The following is a 27,046-nucleotide window of genomic DNA, read 5'->3' on the forward strand; positions in this document are numbered from 1 at the left end:
GACCACTCTTCATGTTGGTTATGTGGGTGGCACTGAGTGAAGCTCTTCACTAGCCTGAGCCTCAGTTTCGCCATCCGTAACTAAAAGCAATGACAATAAAACCTCTCAGTTTGATGCAAAGGAATAGATGAACAATTAACTATTCAAAAAAGAATATTTGATCCCATTTATAATAACATGAAAAAAGAGTAATGAGTCAGGCACAGAGGCACATGCCTACCATCCAGCTATTCAAGGCAGGAGGCAGGAAGACCACTTGGGCTCAGGAGTTCAAGACCAGCCTGGGCAACACTGTGAGACCAGGTATGAAAAAATAAGCAAATAAATAATAAATTTAATAAAGTTGCAAGGACAACATACAAAACAGTATGTTTCCACACATTAACAATGAATTGTCCAAAAAAAAAAAGAAATCAAGTGGTACTCTCCTGTAATCCCAGCGGCTAGGATTTTCAACAAAAGTGCCAAGAACATGCAATGAGGAAAGGACAGTGTCTTCGGAAAATGCTTTGGAAAAAACTGGATATCCACGGGCAGAAGAATGAAATTAGACCCTAGTTCTCACCATATTCAAAAATCATGCAAGCTCCATGCAATTTGTACAGCCAATGCTTTCTTTTTTATATACATGACCCCAAAAGTACAGGCAACCAAAAGCAAAAATAGACAAGTGGGATTACAACAAACTAATAAGTTTCTGCATAGCCAAGGGAGTGAAAAGGAAACCTGGAGAATGGGGTAAAATAGTTGTAATCCATACATCTGATAAGGGGTTAGTAACCAAAATAAACAAGGGCTCAAGCAACTCCATAGAAAGAAAACAAAGAATTTGATTTTAAAAGGAGCAAAGAATCTGAATAGACATTTCTCCAAAGAAGACATACAAGCAGCTAACAGATATATGAAAAATACTCAGAACTACTGGTCATCAGAGAAAAGCCTATTAAAGCCACAATGACCTCAGCAACTTAGGGAGCCCCTATGTAGCTTAGTGAGACCCTGTCTCAAAATAAATTTTTTTAAATGGAGCTCAGGATGTGGCTCAATGCTTGAGCACCCCCAAGTTCATTCCCTATTACCACACACACACACACAGCAACAACCAAAAAAAAATGAGGTATCACTTTGCAAAAAGTATCTTTATATATATATATATATATATATATATATATATATATATCAGGAATTAAACCAGGGGTACCTAACAACTGAGCTACATCCCCTGGCCTTTTTATATTTTATTTAGAGACGGGGGCGGGGGTCTCTAAGTTGCTCAGGGCCTCGCCAAGTTGCTGAGGTTGGCTTTGAACTCACAAACCTCCTGCCTCAACCTCCCAAGTCACTGGATTACAGGCGTGCGCCCCCAAGCCTGGCAAGGTATCATTCTTATCAGAAGGACTATTATCAAAGGTGAAAGGCAGGTGCTAGAGAGGACGTGAAGAAAAGCGAACTCTCTACACAGTCAATGAGGAGGTAAGTCAGCTCAGCCATTATGGAAATAATATCCGTGTACCTCAAGACATTAAAATAGAGCTACCACATGGCCACAATCCCACTCAGGTATATGTCCAAAGGAAATGAAAGCCATATGTTGAAGAGCATGTGTCGGAATTCTCACACTCGCTGTAGCATTGTCCCCAACAGTCCAGATATCTAGGGACCCGGTTGCACGAGGTCGGACCATGAGTGCACGCTTCGCAGCCCCAGGGTGGGGTGCGCCTGGGCAGTGTGCCTCGCAGCCTAGTTGTCCCCCAGAGTCGCCTGCACAGGGCTGGGCCGCCCGCACCGTGAAGATCTGGACCTCGGAGCACGTCTTCGACCCTCCTGGGAAACCGTCGCAGCAGCAGCGAAGCACAAATACCCAGACCTGTGCCCCCAAGGGGGTTGGAGTGCACGCGCTGGGCAGCACACGGAGCCCTGGGAAAGCTTGAGATGAAGTGTTGACATGACTTTTGGTGAAGACAAACATTCAAACCACTACAGAGGCTACAGTTTACAATACTGTATTGCATATTTTGTGTTTTAGTCAGCTTTTTTCTGCTGGGACTAGAAAGTCTGATAGGAGCAATTCGAGTGGGGCTCACGGTTACAGAAGTGTCAGTCCATAGACGGCTGACTGCATTGCTCAGGTCCCCAGGTAGGTGGAACGTCACTGCGGAACAGTGTGACAGAGAAAGAGCTCAGGACATCACACCAGGGAGCAGAGAGATTCCCCTCACCACAGACAAAACATATACCCCAAAATCCCTCGTCCAGGGCCCCCCTCCTCTAGCCACACCCTACCTGCCTTCAGTTACCATTCAATTTATCCCTATCAGGGGAAGATTAATCCACTGATTGGGTTAAGACTCTCATAACCCAATCATTTCGCCTCTGAACCTTCTTGAACTGTCTCACATGTGAGCTTCTGTAGTCTGTACATGTCCAAGACAGACACAATTCCCCAAATATTTTCCATTAGCAGATGGTTGACTCCACTGAAACACAACCCACAGACATGGCAGACCAACAGTCCTTCCTTACCCACACCTCTTTCCCTTGAGCTAGACTACCATGAGACAAACACAGAAATCAGAAATATGCTTTTTAATAAAGTTCAAGAATCTAGTGAGGTTAGACTTAGGGATGGCTTATTTTCTTCTACATGGCCTTGAACTTCGAAGAACTAATTCAATGCCTTGACCACTCTGGCACATCCAAGAGCTTCACACAGCACAATTTGCCACTCGGGCAGAAAATGTAGACCCTCTCATTCTTGATGCATTTTTCACGGCAGGATCCACGTTGACTCCAACATCTTTCAGTACCACCTAATACAAAGAATAAAAATAAAGGAATTTTTATCAGTCATGAGGGAAAATAGGCCTTGGGTTAAGAAGTGAGAGTCAGGTGGTAAGAGTGTAAGGATCAAAAGAAGAGTCAGTTCTAGATATCCAGAGTGGTGATGAAGTCTCACAGGCTCACCGGACACCCCATCTCAATCCCAGTCCTTCACGAATGTTCCTCTCTGCAATTCAGTGGATCACAATGGTCAACAGCATGGACCACGGAAATCTGTCTGTATCACCAGCCAACACTTTGAGTAGCTTACTTCCTGTCTCAGAGCATCAATTTCCTCTTTTCTACAAAGAAGGTATAACACCTACCTCAGAGAGTTATTTTAGGGATTAAATTAAAAAGTGTAAAAAAAAAGATAGTGTTAAATAAATTCAGATATAAAATGATAGACTCTCAGAAAGAATTCAAAATTTTTTAAAAATCATTTCACAAGTAAGAACTCAACTAGAAGGAACACATCAGTAAATACCAACCACAACAGATAAAAACTTTGAAAAATAACAGCAGATGAGAGTTTAATCAAAAAGAAAGGAAGGAATTTGGAAAGTAACAAATACTGATGATGGGCAGAAATGCAATATTTAAAAAATCACCAAAGGAAAAAACAAGGAAACAGAGCAAACACTACAAACTAAATTCAATAAAATTTCCTGAAATAGAAAAGCATTTGAAAACACATACTAAATGCCTGAGAGCACTGGCCCAAAATAAGGTATATTCTTGTAAAAAAAAAAAAAATGCTTTGGACATTCAGGTCACACACAAAAAAGCAAGTGACGTAAGGGGAAGAAAGTCAGACAATGATGCTTTGTGCCAAAAAAAAAAAAAGTGTCACATATTTAAGTTACACAAGGAAAGAAAAAGTAAGCAAATAATGTTCCATCCCACAAAACTGACTTCCAAGGACAAAGGGCAAAAACTGTCATCAACACTGAGACTTGCAGAATATTGTTACCATGAACCTTTCCTAAGGAATTTAGCAAGGAAAGCACTTTGGTGTTGTAAGATTTTTAGTTCTTTCTTTTTGTGGTACTGGAGATTGAACCCAGGGCTTAGTGCATGCTGGGAAAGTACTCTACCACTGAGCTACATCCCCAGCCCAAGGAAAGCACTTTAGACAAGCAAATGAGGTGGGCATTGGCCTAGGGCTAAATATTAAAGACAGAACTACTTGTAGAAATAAAATGAAATGAGGATTTAAGCTGGGCACAGTGGCACACTCCTGTAATCCCAGAGACTTGGGAGGCTCAGGCAGGAGGATCACAAGTTCAAGGCTAGCCTCAGCCTCTTAGTGAAGCCCTAAACAACTTAGCAAGACCCTGTCTGAAAATAAAAAACAAAAATGGCTGGAGACGTGGTTCCGGTGGTTCAGCATCCCCCAGTTCAATCCCTAGTACCAAAAAATGAGTTTAAAATAAGGGCCTAGAATATAGGTATAGTACAATATAAAATGGGAGAATAATGGTGAGAACATATGCAAAAATTTTAACTACTTTGAATAATATGCTATTGTAGTAATATTGGAATTCTTATACTGACACTGTTGTATATGTGATGAGAGATAAATGACTTATTATAGGATATTTTGATTCGATCATCCTCTGTGACCTTGAGAACTAGAATTCTCAGTATTAATATATATATATCAAAGTGATATAAGAATTGGCTCTTCATCTGAGTTCTGAATTTGAATTGAAATATTGCAATGAACTCATGAGTGTATTTTATTTTTAGATAGAAACAAGAATGATTGCTATTTTTCCAGCTCTGGTCTATAAAAAAGTTTTCACCAACCAATAGAGATTAGTATCCCTAAACCCTACATTGTAGTCTTTAATATTATCTCCCACAAAAGTAAAAGATACTAGTGCTAGAAGATACGGCTAAGTCCAGTTCTGGGGCAGGAAATTATAAAACAAGTCTGAAACATTCTGCTATACCAGATACCAGGGAAGTTATCAAAGACTAGAAGAATGTTCTCTCTGATATGTGGATGCTGACTCCCAACAAGGGAGGGGAAGATTAGAAGCTCCTTGGCCTAGACGAAGGGGAATGAAGGGAAGGGAGGGGCATGGTGATAGGAAAGACAGTGGAATGAACCAGACATTTCTTTCCTATCCTCATACATAAATAAATATATGACCAATGTCACTCCCCATCACGTACGACCACAATACTGGGATCCTAATTGGAACAAGTTATACTTATTCTATAATATTTCAAAATATATTGTATTGTCATGTAAAAAATCATAATAAGTGGTGGGGAAAAAAGACTCAAATTGAAGAGTCCCCCAATGACCAAGAAGAGGACACTTTAGACTTCAATAGGGACAATGAGTGCAGCAGACTGAACTCATGGCCTAGAACCATGAATTCTCAATAAACAATACTGAGCAAAAATGAATTGTTCACCCTCAGAGGTTGATAGAAAATTAATAACTTATCTGGATTATCAGTAAATACACTTGCAGCAACCAGTTTAGCTCATAAATGGTCACTGTTCCCAACATGTGTGCGGGGATCAACCATCTCAACCCTTTCATGTCACCTCTTACACGGGGGCATTTCCTTAATGCCCCTTTCCAAATTGCAAACTCCCTTCTCCTGGTACTGTTACCCCCTTCTTCTCTATTTTGCTCATTGCTTTCTCCAGTAGAATTGTAAGCTCCAAAAAGATGGCGATTTGGGTTGGGGGGTTGGGGGGTGGGGCTGGGTTCACGGCTCCATTTCCAGCACCTGTCCCAGTGCCCAGCACATGGAATCCACTGGACAATATTTACCAAATGGATTATTTAACTAAGTGATGGTGTATCCACTCTCTCCTCCATCCAGCTGCCATTGTGGGAAGAAGAGGGTGGAGTGAAATTAGAAAAGACTGAAAGACTCAACAGTTATTCAAATCAGAATGAATAAATCTAAGAAGCTGTTTTAAATTTTAAAATACAGATAGAATTGTCTTCTGGCTTTCTGAATGGCCCCTGTGTCCACTCCAACCCCAACTTTTGCTATCAGCACATGGGAGTTCCTGGGAACATTCAGATACATTATAGAAAATAGTGCTGGGGATGGAACTCGGTGGTAGAGCGCTTGCCCAGCAAGTGCAAGGTCCTGGGTTCAATCCCCAGCACTGGGGTTGCGGGGAGGGTGATTATAGAAAATAAAGAAGCTACTTCTATTGCACACCAACACTTCAGCATGTCCAGTGTTGACCCCTCAACTTAAGTAGTTATTTAAAATCAAGAAGAGTAAGTGGATACTCAAAGGAGCCAAATGGTTTTCTGGGGGTGGCACGGAGCTAACCAATGTTGGCACAGGTTCTAACACAGGATCCAAGGGCTCATCCTGTCCTCTTGCCACCTGCCTGGCCAGCCTCCCAGACCCCAAGGTGCTGTGACCAAGAGTCACTCTGTACCCGCTCCTGCGCCTGAAGAGGTCTAGGTTACCTGGAGTGATCTGGGTCAGGAGCAGCAGCACAGCCAGAGTCAGCATGAAAATCTTCATGACTCCACGTGGCCCACAGAGCCAGCCCAGGCGAGAGGTGACAACGCAGTGGGTGAGGGCTCTGGACACTGCGCCCACTAATAGACTGGGTCACATGCCACCACCATGTGCCTCAGCCTCCCACATGGGCCGTCTCCCCCAAACATCTGCCTTCCTAGTATCGTGTTCCCAGATTTAAAGGAAACTGTATCCACTTTGTCCTTTAGTAATCACACAGATATCATTTTAAATAGAATGTCAGCCCTGGTTCAAACCAAGCTTAAAGTCCTCCAGAACACCACAGTCTTCTCTCTGCCCCACAAAGCCCTACATTACCTGGGCCAGACATCCACCCTGGACATGAAACTTGATTTAAACAAACTTCTTTTTTCAAATGCACTTTCCCAGTCTGGGAGCTGGGACAAGGGAGGGAGGACACCATGAGACTTTCACTCCGCACAATGTGTCTATTTCTAAGAGCGAGAGCTCCGTGGCCCCGGAGCCTCAGTGTTAGGAAGGATTTGGACGTTGAGGGCGAGTCAGGGAAGAGAAGAAAATATTCGGCTCCTGGTCCTGGCTGGCCTGCTTAGTCACCTTGGGAGAGTCATTTCCCCTTTCTAGGATTCAGTCTCACCCGTGAGCAGACTGAAGCAGACGGGATGTAAAAATCAACCCAATCCTCATATACCGCGGTTCTCTGGGGGCTGGGCAGGCAGAGGACATGTGATCCTGCAGGACTCCGGTTGCATTTACACCTGAGGAGTCTAACTGAGGACTGTGACTGTCCGTCTCCACTCTCTCACCCATGGGGTCCAGGGCCTCTTCCCCTGACACTTACACCCAATATGCTCTGTGGCCACTGCTAACCACAACCCCCCTTTAAGCCTCTTTCTCAAATAGTCAAAGCACAAAGACTTGCTCTGATTGTTACAGAAGGCTTAATAGTCTCTCCAGGGACCTTGGCAGGTCTTATCACCTGCATGTATGGGATCAGCTAAGGAGCGCACCTGTGACTTCCCTCCATGTAGCTTGACCTGCGCTGCAGGGCGGGAGGGCTTCCTCTGGGCTATGGCAGGGCCCAAGAGTGAGTGTTCCCACCAACCACAGGAGGTGCTCTGACTTTTTATGACCAAGCCCTGGAAGCATCCCTTCTGCTGAACTGTGTTAGTGAAAACCCAAGAATCTGGATTCCAGGGGAGGGAAACTCTTTTCCTTAATGAGACATTTCAGATTTTCAGTTGTGATCCAAAACTGCCTCAGACCTGATAGATGTTCAGTTCTCTGAGAGAAGAGAGAGAGAGAGAGAGAGAGAGAGAGAGAGAGAGAGAGTACTTCTCACCTGTTTTGTTTTTTGAGGCAAGGTCTTGCCACATTTTTTTGTGGGCTGGCCTCGAATGCCTGGGCTCAAGAGATCCTCCTGCCTCAGCCTCCTGAGTAGATGGGAGGACAGGTACGCATCACTGGGCCTGGCTCCCCACTTGTTTTTGAGGCCAGTATAATTTGACTCTAAAGCCTGAAGAGGGTAGGATTAGAAAGACCAATCTCACTTAGGAACACAGATGTGTAAATCTTAGACACAATATCGGCATAGGAAATCCGGGAATACATGAAAATGTCCATACTTTGAGGCAGGTTGAGTTTTTCTTCAGAATGCAGGTTTGATTTGAAGTTATAAAATCAGTTAATATGATTTGTCATATGAATGATCTCTGGTCAAAAAGACAAAATATAAAAAAAAAAAGTTGATAGCATTTTACATTAGAGCTTGATAGTAAGTTAATAGCATATTTAAGGCATCAGGAATAAAATGAAAATATGGACTAGGGAGGGGGCTCAGTGGTAGAGTGCTTGCCTAGCACATGCTGGGCCCTGGATTAAACCCCCAGTGTAGCACTAAATAAATAAATAATAATATGTAATGTGACATATACAGATATCAGATATCACCTTATTGGATATTGGGGTAAACCTAGTGGATTGAACATGAATTCCTTTAGTTAGTCAAACCCCAAATCCCACTTAAACTATAGCAACTACAGGGATTGAAAAGGACCTCATAAACCAATAAGTCAGAGAAAATGAAATAGAGACCACAACAATTTGGAAGCCAGAGAGCAGGCCGACGAGTGGGAAATGAATTAGCAAATGGAAGGAACTGGGACAGCTGGCAACGGGGAAGACAGGGATCCACTCACTTCAAACCACAGAATAAACAAGCTTAGAGGCTGGAGGTACCATAAACACCTAGGCACAAAGAGAAATGCGTGGGAGTTAGAAACGAGGGTCTCTGACCTGAAGGGGCCCAAGCATCCCTGAGGACAAACTTGGTAAGTAGAAACCAGAAGGACATGCAGAAGCCTGGGCCTGGCTGCTGGGAAACTCCTCCATCTCCAGCCTTCCTTCCCCATGTACCTCCCAGAATCCCTAACAAGAGATTAGTAGAGAAGTAGCCAAAATCTGAACATACAGACATCGGCGTTTCTCACTCAATGCCACTGACCAATCAGCTCGTTGTCAGTGCCACAACTGGCAAGTCCCACCAATGTACTTAATCAGCATTTTAGTCCCTCATGCTTGAATATTAACAAATGTTATCGTCAGCTATCTCTTATGAAAGTTAAGAGAACAAAACCCCACACAACGAAAGTATTCATGGAGTTTCTGAGCTTTTCAGTGGCACACAAATACGAGTAAGCAGTTCGGGATCATCAGCCCTATGATTGTTGATTAGAGGCAAACATCTGACATAAAACACACGAACCAACCAACCAGTACAGGAATTAGATTATGCAGAAAGGGAAATATCATCAAAGGCTTCAGAGAAATCACAGATGCAACTGCGAAACAAGAATAGGGTGCCATAAAAAAGGAAAAGTCAGGAAATAAGTAAATTAAAAAGATGAAAGCAGAACATGGAAAAGAAGGAGCAATAGATAGCTTAGAAGATTTGTTAAAAATTCCTCATAAACTAAAGGGAAAAAGAGGACAATGGAATGAAAATCAGGAGGAAAAAAAGTTGAAAAAAATTAGAGACTTTCAGTGCATGGGGCCCAACACCTGAAGAATAAGAATTGTAGAAACTGGGGGCAGGGGCTATAGCTCAGCAGCAGAGCGCTTTCCTCGCACATGCGAGGCACTGGGCTCGACCTTCAGCACCACATAAAAATAAATAAAACACTGTGTCTACAACTAAAAATAAATTTTTAAAAAAGAATTCTAGAAATTGATAATCAAAAAACAAAATGAGGGGAAAGAGATTATAATGAGTGGAAGGAAGGAGCCAATCAGGAAATAATCAGGAGGAATACTTCAGGTAAAGGAATCTCAAACACAATGCCCTGAGGCTAGAGGGAGGTTAGTGTGTTCCGTTGAAATAAAGCAAGCTGGCACGGCTGAGAGTGGTGGGTGAGGAAAAATAGGTATGAGTCAAGGTCAGAGAGATGTTCCAACCAGATGAGGGAAGCCAGGGAGAAGAGTTGGAGTTTCACCCTAAGTGAAAAAGGTAGCCATCAGATAAATCAGATATATTAATTTTTTTTTGGTACCAGGGACTAAAGCCAAAAGTGCTTAACCACTGAACCACATCCCCAGCTATGTTTACTTTGTATTTTGAGACAGGATCTTGCTAAGTTGCTTAGGACCTCACTGATTTGCTGAGGCTGGCCTCTAACTTGCAGTGCTCCTGCCTCAACCTCCCAAGCCACTGGGGAGGATGCACCACTGCACCCAGCTCATTCAGATTTTTAAAAGATAAGTCCAATGAAAAACGGAGAGTCCAAAAGCAAGATGAGACGCCCTACCTGAATCTTTTGAGCTGAGAGCAAAGGGGGTCCAGCACCCTAAAGGGAAATCCCAGGACTGCCACTAGAAAAAAGGAAACAACTGCCAATCATGTGGAGGCTGCTACAGGGTTGTAGAAGCCAGGCTGCTGGGTTGTAGGGCAGCTCTGTTTTCAAGATTCAGGTATTGGCAAGCACCCTCCAAAAACAATGTCCCCGTCTGCATTTCCAAGATCAAGGTACTGCTTTTTCCCATAGCCTACATATTCTAGCCCATTTGATTGGACAAAAGATACCTCACTGTCTTTCAAATTTATTCTTCTTTGATTCCTGATCAAGCTGAGAAACTGGCCTTCTAACTCTCCATGAATAAGCTGCGACGTGGAGACATGCACAGGACAGGGTCCCACTCTACCTCCTCTCCAAGCCCCCTTGTCCCTGTAACTAAGCCAGCCCCTGGCGATGACACCTATTATGGGTGCTCGGGAGAATAAAAAAGGCTTCAAAGGCAAAGTTAGTGCATTGAAAACGCAAGGAGCTGGCCCACACTGTGTCACCAGAGCCACACAGCATATTGGGGAGCTGGAGTCAAGGGCTGAGAGCTGTGACCTAGGTGTTTCAGAGACTCCGTGGCTGAAGAGGGGAGCCCAGAGAACCCAGAGGTGAAAATCCAGACACCCTGCCTTATTTTGGTAGCCTGGATTCTTGCATCCTTTCCCCTCTGAGTCTTTTCATCACCTAAAGAGCCACGTAAGTTGGCAGATGCGTGGATCCCCACCGCCCAGGTGCTCCGAATACTTGATTGAAGAGAGTGAGACCCAGAAAATAGCGATTCTCCCAAGGTCACATAGAAAGTGAGTAGCAGAGTCAGAACTTGTCACTGACTCATCCCAGCTCCTCCTCCCTGCCCCTGGATACGGAAACCCTCCATGAGCTGGGCACTGAGCAGTGAGGGTGTCTTCTCTCGGGGAGAAGAGAATCCAACAGGTTCAATCTCCCTAAGAGTCGTTGAGTGCCTGCCGGCCCCCCAGCCCTGACTGCAGTATTATTTTGTGGAATTCTACATTTTTCAACTTCCTTCCCCAGATGGAATCGAGTGAGGGTTTGTGGCCAGCTTTTCCTTTTTTTCAATTCACGAGATCTGAGACAGAGAAATGAAGCCTGGTCGCCATGCTCTAAGGTTGGCACTGGATGGAGGTGGTAAGGCACAGACGCAGGGTATCTGCGGGCTGGGGTTGATCCTCACTAGTCCCTGATCCACGACAGCTCTCCTCCCCAGCTCCAGCCCTCCTGACCAAAAGAACCCCCCAGGGATAATATCCGTCAAATTATATCGTTCCATTGTGTGCACGTACAAACCTGGGGCAGCAAATCCACCATCTTGTACAACTATAATGCATCAATTTAAAAAATATGGGGAGGGGGCGGGGCTGGGGCTCAGCAGTAGAACACTGTGTGAGGCACTGGGTTCGATCCTCAGCACCACATAAAAATAAAGAGATAAAGTAAAGATATTGTGTCCACCTTTAAAAATATATACATGGGAAAAAATGACCCCAGGGTCCAGGTTCACCCCTGAACATTTTTCTGTGAATTTAACAGTACACAGTAGCCTCAAAGGGCCGGAAATCATCTACAAACTTGCACACCAGCTCCCTTATTGGTCCCACTTCAAATGCAGATGTGTTTTGTGTCCTTGGCCCATTTGCCTGTGTGAGGTTGGTTAGTGACTGTTCTCTGATCCTTTTCAAATCTTTGCTTTCACAGCTCCTCCAACCACTGATTTGATACTGTTTTTTTTTTTTTACAATAAATTCCTTATTCTATAAAACTACTAGTGGTTCTGCTTATCCAGTGGAGCCTTAACTAATGCACGTTTGAACAACAAGGGTCCTTAACAGAAACGAACTTTATCTTGTCAACCCTGTGTAAGTTTTCACTCTCATAGTTTTGGTTTGGCTTGGGTTTTTGGTTTTCTTTGTTTTATTTTTTGTTTGTTTGTTTGATTTTGGGTTTTTGTTGTTGTTGTTGTTTGGTTTTCTTTGGATTGAAGGGGGCATAACTACTGAGCTATATCTCTAGCCCTTTTTATTTTTCATTTTGAGGCAGGGTCTCCCAAAGTTGGGGAGGCTAGCCTCCTGCCTCAGCCTCCCCAGCTATAGGATTACAGGCCCGCCCCATGGTCCCCAGCCACACTTGACCTCTGTATCAAGCAGGGTCCAGCCAGGAAAGAGAAGGCACATAAATAGTTGAAACCCAAGATTTTAGTAGAGGCAACGGTTACAACTTGTTTGCTGAAAGTTTGAAAGAACAAAAACAGGACGGACCCCCCAGGCGACACATTAGTAACTACAGGATGCAGCCCCTTCCACCCAAGGGCTAGGGGACCAGGGGAAACCCGTGAGTTTTCACATCCTGGATCCAGAGGAGGCAGCCCGAATCGCGGGTTCTTGGGTCTCTGAGGAAAGCGCAGGACCTGGCACCCAAAGGACGGCCTTGGCAGTGGGCGCACGGCTCGGTGGGCAGGGGCGGTGCTCCGAGCCTCCTCTCTCACTGCCATGGTCCTCTCCCTCTTCGCCGCAGCTGCGTCCGTTCCACACACTCCTCAGCCTGCAGCCTCATTCCGGCTGGTGGCGGGGGCTGGGGCGTTTACTCTTCGTCCCCTGCTGGGGCGCCTCCGCTCCAAGTCTTCCCGGACCCTCCGGAGTCTGGTTCGTGGCGCCCCCTCGTGGTCACTGGGTGCCGGCGCTTTCGAGCTGGGCGCTGTCCGCATCCTTGACCTTGGCCGAGCACCCTGCTGTCAGAAAGATACAGGGAGGCTTATCTGCAGGGATGTGTGACCCACAGTGTGGACTTGGGGCGTGGGACTGTCCCCATGGGCATCTGAGTTCCGGGCCATCAGAGGGAGTGTTGGCCAGAGACAGGGCAGTCCCCCAGCCCCCATTAGCTTTGCCACCGCTCTGCCCTGCTAGCTGCTCTGCCTCGAGCCGGCTCCAACCATGAAGCTCCTATCGCTGACTTTGGTGGCTCTGCTGCTCTTGTCCCAGCTCACTCCAGGTAACCTGGACCCCTTCTGGGGAGGGGCAGGATGGAGAGACTGAGGTCCGGCCTCAAGGGCAGGGAGGACTGACTCCCTGGGCCAGCAAGGGGCCACCATTCAGGGCCGTGCAGAGGAGGTCACTGGCCAGCACCAGGTTGCAGATCCCAGGTACCAACTGCAACATCCAGAGTTTCTCCCCCAGTCACTCCACCGTCCCTTCCCCTGCTCAGCTCCAGGAGCCTATGCAGGTGGCCTGGCACGTGAGGCAGAGTGGGACAGGTGGGTAGGAGAAGCCAGGAGGAGGACAGGGCAATAGCAGAACAAAAATAGACCCCAGGAGAGATCTGGACTGCCTTAATAGGAGAGAAAAGCTTATATTCACTCTGCTGGCTCTGCACCGACTCTGTGCTGGGAGCCAGGACCACAGAGATAAAGGACATGGCCCTGGGGAGATGGCTAAACAGCCCTGCCAACCCGGGCGGTGGCAGGGGGAAGCAGAGGACTAGGTACACCTGGGAGGGACCAGCCCAGGCAGAGGGCAGCACAGTCCTGGAGGGATACCCGGTCCTGAGAATTGAGAAGAAAAGAGAAAGGGAAGGAGAAGAGGTAGAGCAGGAAGGGTGGTCTAGGCAGAGGTCAGCTTGCTCTAGGGTCCAGGTGTGGGAGAGAGCACGGTGCCTTCGGGGAACTGTCCCAACTGTAGGTTGGATAGGGGGAAAGCTGAGAATGTGTCCACGGTCCGGGTCTCAGCCTCCAGTGCCAGGTGAGGCTGTGGGAAGACTTAGCCAGAAAAGGGCCCTGGTCAGGTCGGCCCACCCCAACCTAGCTCCAGCCACCTGCCAGCTCCTGCTCATCTGGCAGAAGCTTCTGCCCTCCCCGAGGCCCACACTTACCATTCCAGAGTCCGAATGTGAGAAATCCCTAAGCAAGTTCACCTAGGTCCTTGCATCTGTCTGTGGCCCGAAACACACCACCCAACTGGGGTAAAGAAGAAAGCCCAGAACCCAGGTGAGAGCCCACCCCGCTGTTTTCTAACTCTGTGGCTCCCAAAGCCCCTCAGATGCTCACAGGGTCAGCCTCCTCACTTCTCCCAAGGTCTGACAGCATCGAGGGTGCACAGTGATAGCAGGTTCAAGGAACAACAATGAACACATTGAAATTTTCCTCTGGGAAGAAAAACAAGCAGTTTCTTTATTTTCTGTGACTTATCTGAAAGTTCCCAGGAACTTCTGTTCTGATAATGGAGGAGTCAGTGGGAGGAAGGAGCAGGAGAGATTGCATAGGGGCTGTGCCTTTTAAACTCAGCAGCTAGATGTTTGCTTTTCTTCTTTTAAAAATGTATTCATTTAGCCGGGTGCAGTGGTGCACGCCTGTAATCCCAGCGGCTTGGAAGGCTGAGGCAGGAGGATCGTGAGTTCAAAGCCAGCCTCAGCAATGGCGAGGCACTAAGCAACTCAGTGAGACCCTGTCTCTAAATAAAATACAAAATAGGGCTGGGGATGGGGCTCAGTGGTTGAGTGCCCCTGAGTTCAATACCAAAAAACATTATTCATATTCTCATTCTCTCTCTCTCTCTCTCTCTCTCTCTCTCTCTCTCTCTCTCTCTTTCTCTCTCTCTCTTTCTCCCTGGTACTAGGGATTGATCCCAGGGCCTCACTCATGCTAAGCAAGTGCTCTACCACTGTGCAACACCCCCAGCCCTTTCTATTTTTCACTTTGAGATAGGGTCTGCTAAGTTGCGCATGCTGTCTTTGAACTTGTGATTCTCCTGCCTCAGGCTCCCAGTAGCTGGGCTTACAGATTTGTGCCACCATGCTTGGCTTCAGTCTCTTGAATTTGGTCTTTTGGCATGTCTTCTTTCTTATGCCCCATCTTCCCCTTCCCAGGATCTTGGCTTAGGAGGAAATGACTGGAGAGGTCATCAATGAATTAATGAGTTGGTTCATTCAGTAAATACAGTTGAATGGATTTCATGTGTCAGACTCTGTGATAGGTTCTAGAGTGACCAAAACAGAACAAAGCAAGATGAGCAAAATCTAAGTCCTCTTTGACCTTACATTCTATTGGCCCAGTGAATTTTTTAGAATAATAAGTGAAACTTGTAGTATGTCTGGTGATGAGTTCAATGAGTAGAATAGGTAGGAAAGGGGACAGCAAATACCAGGAGGTGGATTTGCCATGTTTAAGAGAGTGCTCGTGGCATGACTCTCTATGACCTTAGGGAGCACAAGGAGTTAGTGATGGGGAAGAACATAAGCTTCAGGGAATAGCAGGTGCAAAGGCCCTGGGGCAGGAGCAGGAGGTGGTAGTTAAGGCCCTGGGCCTGATCCTCACTGACTTCTGGGATAGCTCTCATCGGGTATGGTCAATGAGTGTTCTAGTGCTTGCTACCAGATCCCATGGCTGGTGAAATCCCCTGGCCTTGTCAGGGGTTGATCCCCATCTACTTGACCCTTCGTTTCAATCAATTCTTCCAGGTGGTTTCCAGATTAAGGCTATTCCCACTTTCTCTTCCTGCCTTCCTCATTGGAGTCTGGCCTTGGCAGGTCCCTCTGGATCTCAACTCTCACCTCTTTCCCTGTCTTCACCAGAGACAAGAGAATTTGCAGACTTTTCAGATCCATTTTATGCTACAGGAGAGCAGAGGGAAACTTTGGTAGCATCTCTCAGACATTTCAAACCCCCCTTCAGGCGGTCCCATGCCCTGCTGTGTCCTCGCAGAAGACAGGAACTTCTCTAAAGCACTGGCAATGTCCCTGAGCTGTGCTCTGACCGCAGGGAGTGCGCCCCTGCCCTGGCCATCTCTCCAGAGCATCCGGGTGTTTATAGCCACAGATCTCTTGCCCTGCCTTTCCCCACGACTTCTCTCCGCTTCCCGGGGTCAGGTAAGCCTGTGGGCTGCAGCAGCGGGCAGCAGAAGACCTCTGTGCCCAGCTTGTCCCCACCGGGCTGGCAGAGGGGGATTGAGCTCTGCCAGGGCTCTCAGGCCTGCTGCTGCGGCTACAGGAAGTAGATCGAGACTGCCCAGCGCCCTGGAAACAATTGCAAGTGTTTTCCTTCCACTTCCTGTGGGAGTGATGGGACGTTGGGAGGAAGCTCCCCCAGCCTGACCCTTGACCCCTGGAGCACCCAGTTCTTGCTTCTTAACTTGAACCACACTCGAGCTCTCTTCCCCCCTTCCCCTCACTGGACCAGAAGTTCTCTGAGGGTCGGTGTCTAACTCAGGGATAGTTGTACCTGCTCCCTAAAGTCCTCTTGGTCTATATCTTTGTGGCTATTTTCCTGGGACAGGCATCTGGAAAGGAAGTTGCAAGGTAAAGATTATTCATATTTTTAAAATGTGTAGATTCTTGCTAAATAGCCTCTAAAGAGGCTAAAACAAAAAGCCTGAGTATCTTTGCTCTCTCCCAGACCAATAGCTCCTCCTAACACTCAAGTTAAAAACCAAGATACTGCTGTTAAAATGATGGTTTTTCCTTATCTTCTTTGCAAAATAAAACACAGAATCCCAGATATTGAAAATCACATAAAGCAAATGAGTGACTTAGTGAATGTGATCAGGTACTCGTCCTATAACCTTCTCACCCAACGAAGACAGAACTGGATTTGTCATCAGACTAAGGGGAAAGGCTGAGTCTGACTTCTAGGCAAAGCCGAACCTCAGCACAACGTGGACAGGGATTCACAGCAGGTCTCAGGCTGAGAAATGGCTTCAGGAACCCCCGTTTCCATGGAAAGCACAAAACTAAGAAATAGGTGGAATTTTGCATCCCCAAATTCCTTATCTGACAACTCTGTACCTGACAGAAATCAGGCTGCTTTTCAGTGTGGAAAGACCTGGTTCCTCAGGAAAGAATGATAATGATTTCAGTACAAAGTTTCTAATACTGGTGATGAGAAAAGAGGAATTCTCAGCATTTTGTCCTTTTATTAATGAATGGAAGCAATTTCATGGTGTAACAAAATATTCTAGGCCCATCTTGTACAATTCCTGCACCAGATCTTGAGCGAGCTCTAAGGTTTGTAACAGACCATTTTATCCTTGCCTGGTCTGCCTCGGAGTGGTAATTCTAGGGGGTGTGGAGCCTTCAGAGAGCCCACTTCCATATCCGCCCCCGGCTTTTGTGCCTTTGCTTTACATTTCACTTCTATACCTGCTATAACCCCCACAATGCATTGCTCTCATTTGCTTTAAGCAATCATCTTTTTCTTCCCAGTGCTGGGATTGAACCCAGGGCTTCACACATATGAAGCAAATGGTCTTCCACTGTATCTCCAGCCCTAAGCAATTATATGTTTAAATGAGGACAAATGTGGTTCACTTTTGCCCACATATTTATCAATTCTGGCTCTCTTTACTCCTTTATGTAGACATCTAATCTTCCATCTGATATAATTTTTCTTCTGCTGAATAACTTCTTTTTAGCACTTCTTGTAGTGATATCTTTCAGTGATAAAATTTCTCAGCTTAAGTTGTAGCTCCCCATTTTTAGAGGACTTATGCTGTGTAAAGAATTCTGGGTTGAGTCAGGCATGGTGACAGACACCTGTAATCCCAGAGACTCAGGAGGCTAAGGAAGGAGGATCACAAGTTGGAGGCCAACCTCAACAATTTAGTGAGGCTCTAAGCAACTTAATGAGACCCTGTCCCAAAATAAAAAAATAAAAAGGGCTGGGAATGTGACTCAGTGGTAAAGGCCCTCTGGGCTCAATCAACCGAAAGATTGGAAGAAAGGATGAAAAGAAGGAAGGGAGGGAGGGAGGAAGGAAGGAAGCAGCTGGATTGGATTGAAAACCCAGGGGCACACTCCACTCAGATACACCCCAGTCCTTTTTGTTTTTATTTTGAGACAGAGTCTCCTTAAGCTGTTTAGGGTCTTGCTAAATTGCCAATGTTGGCCTTGAACTTGTGATCCTCCCACCTCAGCCTCCAAAGTCACTAGGCTTATAGGTGTGCCCCCCCATGCCTGGCTTGGGTTGAATTTGTTTCCTTGCATTACTTTAAAAGCCTCTCTCTTTGTCTTCTGATGGTGAGCAGTTTTTGATGGACTTCTTCTATTATTGTCATTGTTTTCCCTGTGTATTTCATGTGTCCTGTGGCTTTCTCTCTCAGATTTTTTTTTTCTTTAGCATGATTTTTAGAATTTTGCTATGACATGCCTCTGCCTGCTTCTCTTCAGGTTTTGTTCTGCTTGGAATTCACTGAGGCTCTTGCTTCTGTGCATTGACTGTTGTTGTCAACCTTGAAACTTCTTTGCCATTATTCCTTCAAGTGCTGTTTGGGGCCTCTCCTTCCCTTCTCCTCTGGGGCTCCAGCTGGGGGAATGCTAGTCTGCATTCCCTCTCCCTCCCTCTCCCTCCCTCTCCTGCCCTCGCTCCCCCTCCGTGGTTCATGTTGCTAGTTTCTGTTGCTGTGTCTTCACCTTCATCCATCTTTCCTTCTTCAGCCTAATCTGCCCTTAATCACACAAAATGAGCTCTTCATTCGCTAATGTTTCATTTCAAGAATTTCCATATGGATATTTTTACACCTTTATTTCTTCTCATCATGCCCATATTCTTCCAGTACCTTTTTTAGCCTGTGGAGCATATTTAAAATGTCCATCTGCTAGTTTCACCATCTTTGTTATTTCTGGATCAGTGGATTGATTTTCTCCTGGTTATGGGTCATATTTTCCTGACGTTGTTGTTGTTGTTTGGCCTGGAGACTCCGCTGGCGGCTCTATACCCTGTCAAATTCACACTCTTGGTTGCTGTATTTTGTTATGTTCCTTTAAAGAGTGCTGGATCATGTTCTGCCGGGGGCTTAGGTCACTAGTAATCAGATGGACAGTCTTAGAACTGACTTCTGAGCTTCCTTAGGGACCTCCTTTGGTCTAGGAATAATTTGGCAATGACCCTCTGGCCTTTCCCCTCAGGGAGGTGGGCACACACCACAGACTCCAGCGGAGTTAACCTCCTTGAACTTCAGTTTCTGTTCCTCTCTATCACTCCACCCTGGAGACCCACGAGGGGTTCCCTTCCTGGCCCTAGAACCCAAAACTCCTCCTCTGTCTCCTTGGTTTCAGGTGACGCCTTGAGGTGCTGGAACCTTCATGGCAAATGCCGCCAGAGATGCTCCAGGAAGGAGAAGGTCTATGTTTACTGCACAAACGGCAAAATGTGCTGTGTGAAGCCCAAGTACCAGCCCAAGAACAAGCCGTGGCTGCTGTGAGTGGCCTGCAGCCTGGAGCCAGGAGAAGGCCCATGAAGTCACTTGAGCCCTTTGTCAATAAACATCTGTGGCTGACCCCCATGTTCGCCTGTTCGTGCACCCCAGGACCCGCAGGAGAGCCCCCACAGATGATATTCGGGAAGTCAAAACTACTTTCATAACACGACACTCTCTCTCTCACCAAAGCTCGGTAGAATTTTCTGGTCTACAAGATAGGGTGGCATGATTGTTCTGGCAGCTAACAAAAGATGTATTTGGGTGCTCCTGTACTCTTCTAGAATTTTCTAAGGGAGAAAGCTTAAGATAGAAGGGTGTTTCTTTTCAGAAATTAACTCAATAATAATTCTGTTCTCAAACTGTCCTTGGTTGCATTATTCATCCTGGTACCCTCATCCTTGTACAGTGAGTCATTAGTTTGAAATCTCAAAACTTTCCTTGAACAAGAAATAAGTACACTTTATGTTCTTGGTTTGCAGAAGCATATTAACAACCAGATTCAACCACCTAAAGAAGGAGAATGTTCTCCCTGAGGGAAAAATAATATTTATTCTAGTCCCTAACTGGAAAAGATAAATAATATCTATTCTCGTTCCTTTAAATTCAGTTTCTGGCATCTGTACAATTTAAAATCATAAGACCTTCACAGAAGCAGAAAAATATGACCCACAATCAAAAATAAAAATAATCAAATAGAAGCAGACTCAAAAACAGTACATTAACAACTTTAAAATAGCTATCATAAATAGACTAAAGAAATCAGAAGATTGATTTTAAAAAAGATGATAGGGACGGGCACAGTGGCACATGCCTGTAATCCCAGCAGCTTGGGACACTGAGGCAGGAAGATTGTGAGTTCAAAGCCAGCCTCAGCAACAGTGAGGCGCTAAGCAACTCAGTGAGACCCTGTCTCTAAATGAAATGCAAAATAGGGCTGGGGAGGTGGCTCAGGGGTCGAGTGCCCCTGAGTTCAGTCACCCCTGCATCAAAATAAATAAGAAAGATGATAGGATGGAAAATTAAAACTAATATATAAGAAGGTATCTGTTTTCTACTGCCATATCACAAAACCACTCTAAAACAGTAGATTAAAATACAATTTTTTATTATTTCTCACAGTTCTGTGGGTTGAATGAATGTTTCTTCTGATTTTCTCACATGGGGTCACTCATGTAACTACATCTCTCTCCACCCAGCCTCTCCATCTCAAGGAAGTTACTTTCCCTTCTTATGCAGAGGCTAGTTCCAAGAGGGGAAGGCCCAATACACAGCATCTGTCAATCTTCTGTTTGTATTATTTGCTGGAGTCTCATTGGCCAAAGCAAGTCACTTGACCCAGGGTCCAAAGACATGAACACTTGATATGATCCATTGCAGATCATCACATAGCAGTCCCTCAGGTGGAATCCCTAAGAATAAATTGAGCATTTTAAACCAAAAAATATATGATCTAAAATCAAGACTAATACACTAGATGTGCTTCACAGCAGACCGAGTGCAAAGTAGAAGAAAGAAAGAAAGAAAGAATAAGTGAACTCAAAGTAGATCAATAGACCATACACAACTCAAACCCCAGAGAGAAAAGAAAGAATGCAAAATAAACATAACCAAGCACAGGAGGCTGGAACAATATCAAATAGCCTACTGTGTGCTTCAGTGGAGTACCAAAAGAGAAGAGGGGAATATATATTCTTAAAATATAATATTGTAAATTTTCCAAAATTATTGAAAGATATCAATCCACAGACTCAAGAAGTTCAGTGAAGCCAGGTGCAGCGTCATCGCCCTGCAATCCCAGCTACCCAGGAGGCTCCCAGGCTCACAGTCAATGACATAGGCAACATAGTGAGACCCTGTCTCAAAAAGAAAAGAAAAGGAAGAGAGGGAGAGATAAAGAAAGGAAGGAAGAATATAGAAAGCCTAAATGAACAGACATAACTATGTTCATGAACTGAGTCTCAATAAAAAAGTCAATTTTATATTTATTGTTCCTAATTCAATGAAATTCCAACAAAATTTGTCCTATACTTACTTGTTCAACACTGTGCACATATAATCAAATTTTTGTTAGGGCTATAAATACAAGTGATAAAGCTATTAATAAAAGCTAAGATGATAATAAACACAAATTGAGATTAATAGTTACCTCTATAGGAACAGAGTGGGGTAATAGTAACGTTTTTTAAAATGGGTGGTAGATACTGAGGTGTTTGTTGTCTTATTCTTTTTATACTTTCAAATTCTTCCCCTCCCTCCCACCCTCCTCTCTCTCATACAAGGGATTGAACCCAGGGGTCCTTCACCACTAAGTCACATTCCCAGCCCTTTTTAATTTTTTTTTTTAATTTTGAGACAGGGTCTCACTAAGTGGCTATGGACTCACCAAGTTGCTGAAGCTGGCCTTGAATTTGCAATCCTCCTATTTCAGCCTCCTGAGTCACTGGGATTATAGGCATGCACTAATGCACCCATCTTATAATTTAATATATTTGGGGGGTTGTACCAGGGATTGAACCCAGGGATACTTGGCCACTGAGCCACATCCCCAGCCCTATTTTGTATTTTTATTTAGAGACAGGGTCTCACTAAGTTGCTTAGCACCTTGCCATTACTGAGGCTGGCTTTGAACTCACAACCCTCCTCTCTCAGCCTCTTGAATTTCAAATGTTTTTGAAACATTCTCAGTATATAACAAAAAAGTTTTAAAAAAATAAATAAAAGTTATGAGCATTAAGTGCCTTAATGCAAGACCAGAAAAATTGAGAAAGCTAAATCAGTCAAAAAGACCTAGAAAATAAAATATTTAAAAATCAATGTCTTGGGCTGGGGCTGTAGCTCAGTGGTTGAGCACTTCCCTCACAGGCACAAGGCACTGGGTTCAATCCTCAGCACCACATTAAAAAATAAATAAAATAAAGATATTGTGTCCATCTACAAGTAAAAAATATTTTACATGAATGTCTTATTAAAGATTTTTATCCAGAATATGTAGAGTTCTCGAAACTCAATAAAAAGAAAATACACAATCCATTAACAAAAAGAGCAATAGATTTGAACAGATAGTTCACCAATTAAAAGATACACACCATGGCAAATAAATGCACAAAAAGCATTAGTTATTAAAGAATGCAAATTAAGACCACAATAAAGTACCACTATTCACATTAATTAGAGTGTCTAAATTAAAATGAAGGGCTAGGAACGCAGCTCAGTGGTACAGCACTTGCTTAGCATGCACGAGGCCCTGGGTTCAACCTGCAGCACCACAAAAAACAAATTAAAATGACTGACCAAATGTGGATGAGGTATGAGTTTTGACAGCTGCAACTCTCACACACCTCTGCTAGGGATGTAAAATGGTCCAGCCTCTCTGGAAATAACTGGGCAAGTGAAACGTACATCCAACATACAAGCCAACTGTTTCAAGTCCAAGCTGCAAGATACTATTTCTTCCCAATCAAAGTCTTAATTTTCATATAAACCATTGAATTGGACCAACAGAATTCCACAGAGTGAATATGGAAACTGAGGGTCTGATTTTCAGCCCCTCTTTCCTGCAGCTACAAGAAATTAGAGGTTCTCTGAGGACCACATCGACCTCTGTTATCTTCTCCGAACCTGACTCTGACTGGGCATTGAAAACCCTGTGTTGTCACTTTCCTTCTGTCAGCTCTTGAGCGCTGTCAGAAATCTCCGGTCACCCCACAGTCCCCACAGTCATCCCCCCTTCCCAAAGTAAAACACAGCAGCAGCCACCTGCTCTTCCAGAACCTGGCCTCCATTGAATGCATCCAGCCAAGCCACTGCAAGTGGTGATTCAAATAAATGTGGTGCCACCACATATCATAGGTGACCAGTAACCTATCTTCCATGGCCCATGAGATCATAGTTACCTTGTGATATCAGTACCCTTCAGGAATCCCGTCTTAGCAGCCCCAGTTGCTGACACCACTTCTGGAACCTGTAATCCCAGCGGCTTGGGAGGCTGAGGCAGGAAGATTGTGAGTTCAAAGCCAGCTTCAGCCAGGGGTAGGGAGTGACCCAGATACTGCCCACAGTGTTGCTTCCTGATCCGACTTTCAAAAAGTCTGAAGAGGTTCGGTGATGTTCTAACCAAAACTGTATTGCCAGACCGGGATTTACACAACAGTTTCATTCCAGGAAAGTTCAAGTGGGAAAAAAAATGTTTGCAAAACAGCCTTCATTCTGGGCTCATAAAATTATAAATGGGCTTCTCACCTACAAGTTTGAGGAAACAAGTCGGTACTTCTTCTAGGACAGTAGATCGCAATGCATGCCAGATAATATGCCTAGCCCCCAACCCCCTAAATTGCAGTAGGGAATTGACAATCAAAAATGTCCCTAGCAATATCCAATAATCACCCCTAGAGGGCAGTATCTCCCTAGCAAATCACGGGTCTCACCGTTGACCGCAGGCCGGAAAAAATAATGCTTCCCTCTCTCCCAGGATTTCCTGCTTTGAGGGCCATAAGCAGGAAACGTGTGCTGAGAAAAAAAGACACGTCAAGAAAACAGTACTTGGGGCTGGGGTTGTGGCTCGGTTGCCTGGCATGTGTGAGGCAGTGGGTTCGATTATCAGCACACATAAATAAATAAATAAATAAATGTCCATCGAGAACTAATTAATTAAAAAAAAAAAAAAAGTATTTTTTCGGGGTTTCTTTTTCATTGAACTTTTTTCTTTTTAAATCCATTTAGTTTTGCCTTTCCAAAACATCATGTAAAGTAGAATCATTCAGCGTGTGCTCTTTGGTGTGTGACTTCTTTTCCCTTAATGTTTCTGAGATTAATTCAGTTGTGTGTTATCAGTAAATTATGCTTGTTTATTGAGTACTGTGGCATCGTGTGGATATAATTCAATGAATCTATTCACCAGCTGAACATTTGGGTTGTTTCCACTTGCGGGCTATTACAAATAAAGAAACGTCTTTATGAAGACATATATCTATTTAATTTTCAAAGTAACTCTGAAATTGTTTTCCCAAAGTGGTGGCCCATGTTACATTCCCATGAACAACCTATCAGATTTCTAGTTGTTTCATACCTTCACCAACCTTGCTATCCTGGGTCTTATTATTTTAATTACTTTCATGTGTATAGTGATTTTTAATCTCATTGTGATTTTTAAAATTTTTTTTAGTTGTAGATGGACACAATACCTTATTTTATTTATTTATTTTTATGTGGTGCCGAGGATGGAACCCAGTGCCTCACATATACTAAGCAAGTGCTGTACCACTGAGCTACACCCCTGGCCCTCGTTGTGATTTTAATTTGTACTTCCCTGATGATCAATGATACTGAACATCTTTCCGTGGACTTTATACCTTTTATTATTGTTAAATGTCTGTTTAAATATTTGCACTCTATTATTGAATTGTTTGTCTTTTTCTTATTGATTTGTAGGAGTTCTTTATATATTGTGGATATAATATAATATGCATACTATATATAATGAATTTCTACAATATGTTTGTCACATACGTTTTGAAAACCTGTGTACTCCTGTGTCATGTCTATGTTTAGCAAATGTGAACAATTACAGGACAAATATACTGGAGGATTCCCTCCTTGAACCAATGGTGGCCTATGCCTGTAATACCAGAGGCTTGGGAATTCCAGATTCAGGAAGCAATTTAGTGTTAAAAATCTTGTCTTGGGGCTAGGGTTGTGGCTCAGAGGTACAGCACTTGCTTGGCATGTGTGAGGCACGGGGTTCAATCCTCAGCACCGCATATAAATAAATAAAATGAATGTCTGTTGACAACTAAAAAATATTTTTTTAAGAAAAATCTTGTCTTGGAGGAATAAGCATAGTCAGAGATTGTCGTGATATATCAATAAGTGAAAAAAACAGAACACAAAATATCTACAGTTTGACTTCATTTTAATTTGCATTTTATACCTTTTTTTACTTGTATTTCTGTACAGTGAAATTAGTTTTCTTATGTGTTGTTCTTAGTTTTCTAAGTTTTTCCTATAAGTATGCATTATTTTCACAATTAGGAAAAAATGTTATTTTAAAAGCACAAATAAGAGTGACTCTGGAAGACAAAATGGATGCCAGAGAACCAAAGTAGAGTCCCAGCTCCACTGCTTACTAGGGTTTGAACTGGGCAACTCCCTTCACTAAGAGCCTTGGTTACTTTACAGAAAAAGCAGAGATACTAATATACATGACTGTGAGAATTAAGTGAGATGATGTAGGTAAAGCAATTGGTACTTAATAAAGGGTAACCGATATTATCATTATCTCAATCACTCAGTAACTCCTTGAAGAAAGTCTGTGCTCTGGATGGTATTTCTAATCACCCATTCAGCGCAAGCAGCCTTTGTCTGGTGTCCCCTATCTGACTGGTACACCTTACACACCTGCAGTACCAAGGAGTGTCCCCTTCATACTGACCTGTCCTACCAATGTGTGGCTATCATTCCACCTCAGAGACAGCCTTGGCTTCACATCCAGAGATATAAGTCCAAGTCCTGGGCTCTGTCCCCTGGGAACTGTGTGGTCTTAGACAAATTACTCTTCTTCTCTGGGCTGGTGAACCTCATCTGTGTGGTATTTTGAGGAACCTCCCACCCTTGAATTGCCTCATCTCTTTCATCTATTGGGTGTGTTCTTACAACTTAGGAGGTTGAGTATACGCTTAGATGAGAGTCTGGACACTGGGCGGGAAATGGCCATGCATGTGTCGGGTTTAAGTCTGGGAGATCCATCTCGTCTGTTTGTCTTGGCTTCAGCCCTCGGAAAGCCAACAATGGCTGTCTCCGAATGACACACGGAGAGATAGCACTGCTTCTGTAGCATCCCTGCCATGAACTCAGGGCTGAATTCAACCACACAGAATCATCACCAGAGAAGCTCAAATGGAGGGACATTCCACAGAATAGCTGGCCTGGACTCTTCAAAATTGTCAGTGTCTCGAAAGCCTGAGGAACTGTTCCGGCTCCAGAAGATCAAAGAAACATGACAACTGAGCGTAAAGCGTGACCTGGATCTTCTTTTGCTACAAAGGACTTCATTGGAGCAGCTGGTGAAATCGGAATATGTTCTGCAGACTAGAAAATTGAATTTTGTCAGTGGTTATTGCCCTGATTTTATAATCATATTGTGTATGGTCATATAAGAAAATGTGTTTGTTTTTTTTTTTTTCAGGGAAAGCCTGCAGATGTATTATTTAGGCATAAAAGAGCATCGTGCCTGCAATTTACTTTCAAAGAGTTCAGAAAGATGCACGCTGTGTTTCAGTATATTTTCATGTATATATAGATAGAGAGAAGGTCAAAGTGGAGAAAAGTCACCAGGTGCGGTGGCCCACGCCTGTCATCCCAGCAGCTCAGGAGGCTGAGGCAGGAGGATCGCGAGTTCAAAGCCAGCCTCAGCAACAGCGAGGCGCTAACCAACTCAGTGAGACCCTGAGTTCAAGCCCCCACCCCCAAAAAAATGTGGTGAAATGTTTATATTTGGGAAACTGAGAGAAACATCTGTGGGAATTCTTTGTACTTTTCCTGTGATTTTCCCACAAGAAAGTGAAATTATGTGGAGAAAGAAAAGAAGGCCAGTGTGGTGCTCCTTGCTCAACAGAATGACAGCCATCGTAGCCCCTTCACCTACTGAGCACTTACCAAGTGCCAGAGGGTCTTCTCTGATGCCACAGCTGTGCCCCTGTGA

At 44.3% G+C, this 27,046-nt stretch overlaps 1 protein-coding gene across 1 annotated transcript; it reads left to right on the forward strand.

Annotated features, from left to right (window-relative positions):
• The first annotated feature begins 13,098 nt into the window (after positions 1–13,098).
• Positions 13,099–19,353, forward strand: Defb123 (defensin beta 123). Its single transcript, XM_076849466.2, has 2 exons — positions 13,099–13,156; positions 19,208–19,353. The coding sequence occupies exons 1-2, from the start codon at positions 13,099–13,101 to the stop codon at positions 19,351–19,353; spliced, it is 204 nt and encodes a 67-aa protein (XP_076705581.2).
• The last annotated feature ends 7,693 nt before the right edge of the window (positions 19,354–27,046 follow it).

This window comes from Callospermophilus lateralis, chromosome 3 (assembly GCF_048772815.1).
Source record: "Callospermophilus lateralis isolate mCalLat2 chromosome 3, mCalLat2.hap1, whole genome shotgun sequence".
NCBI lineage: Eukaryota > Metazoa > Chordata > Mammalia > Rodentia > Sciuridae > Callospermophilus > Callospermophilus lateralis.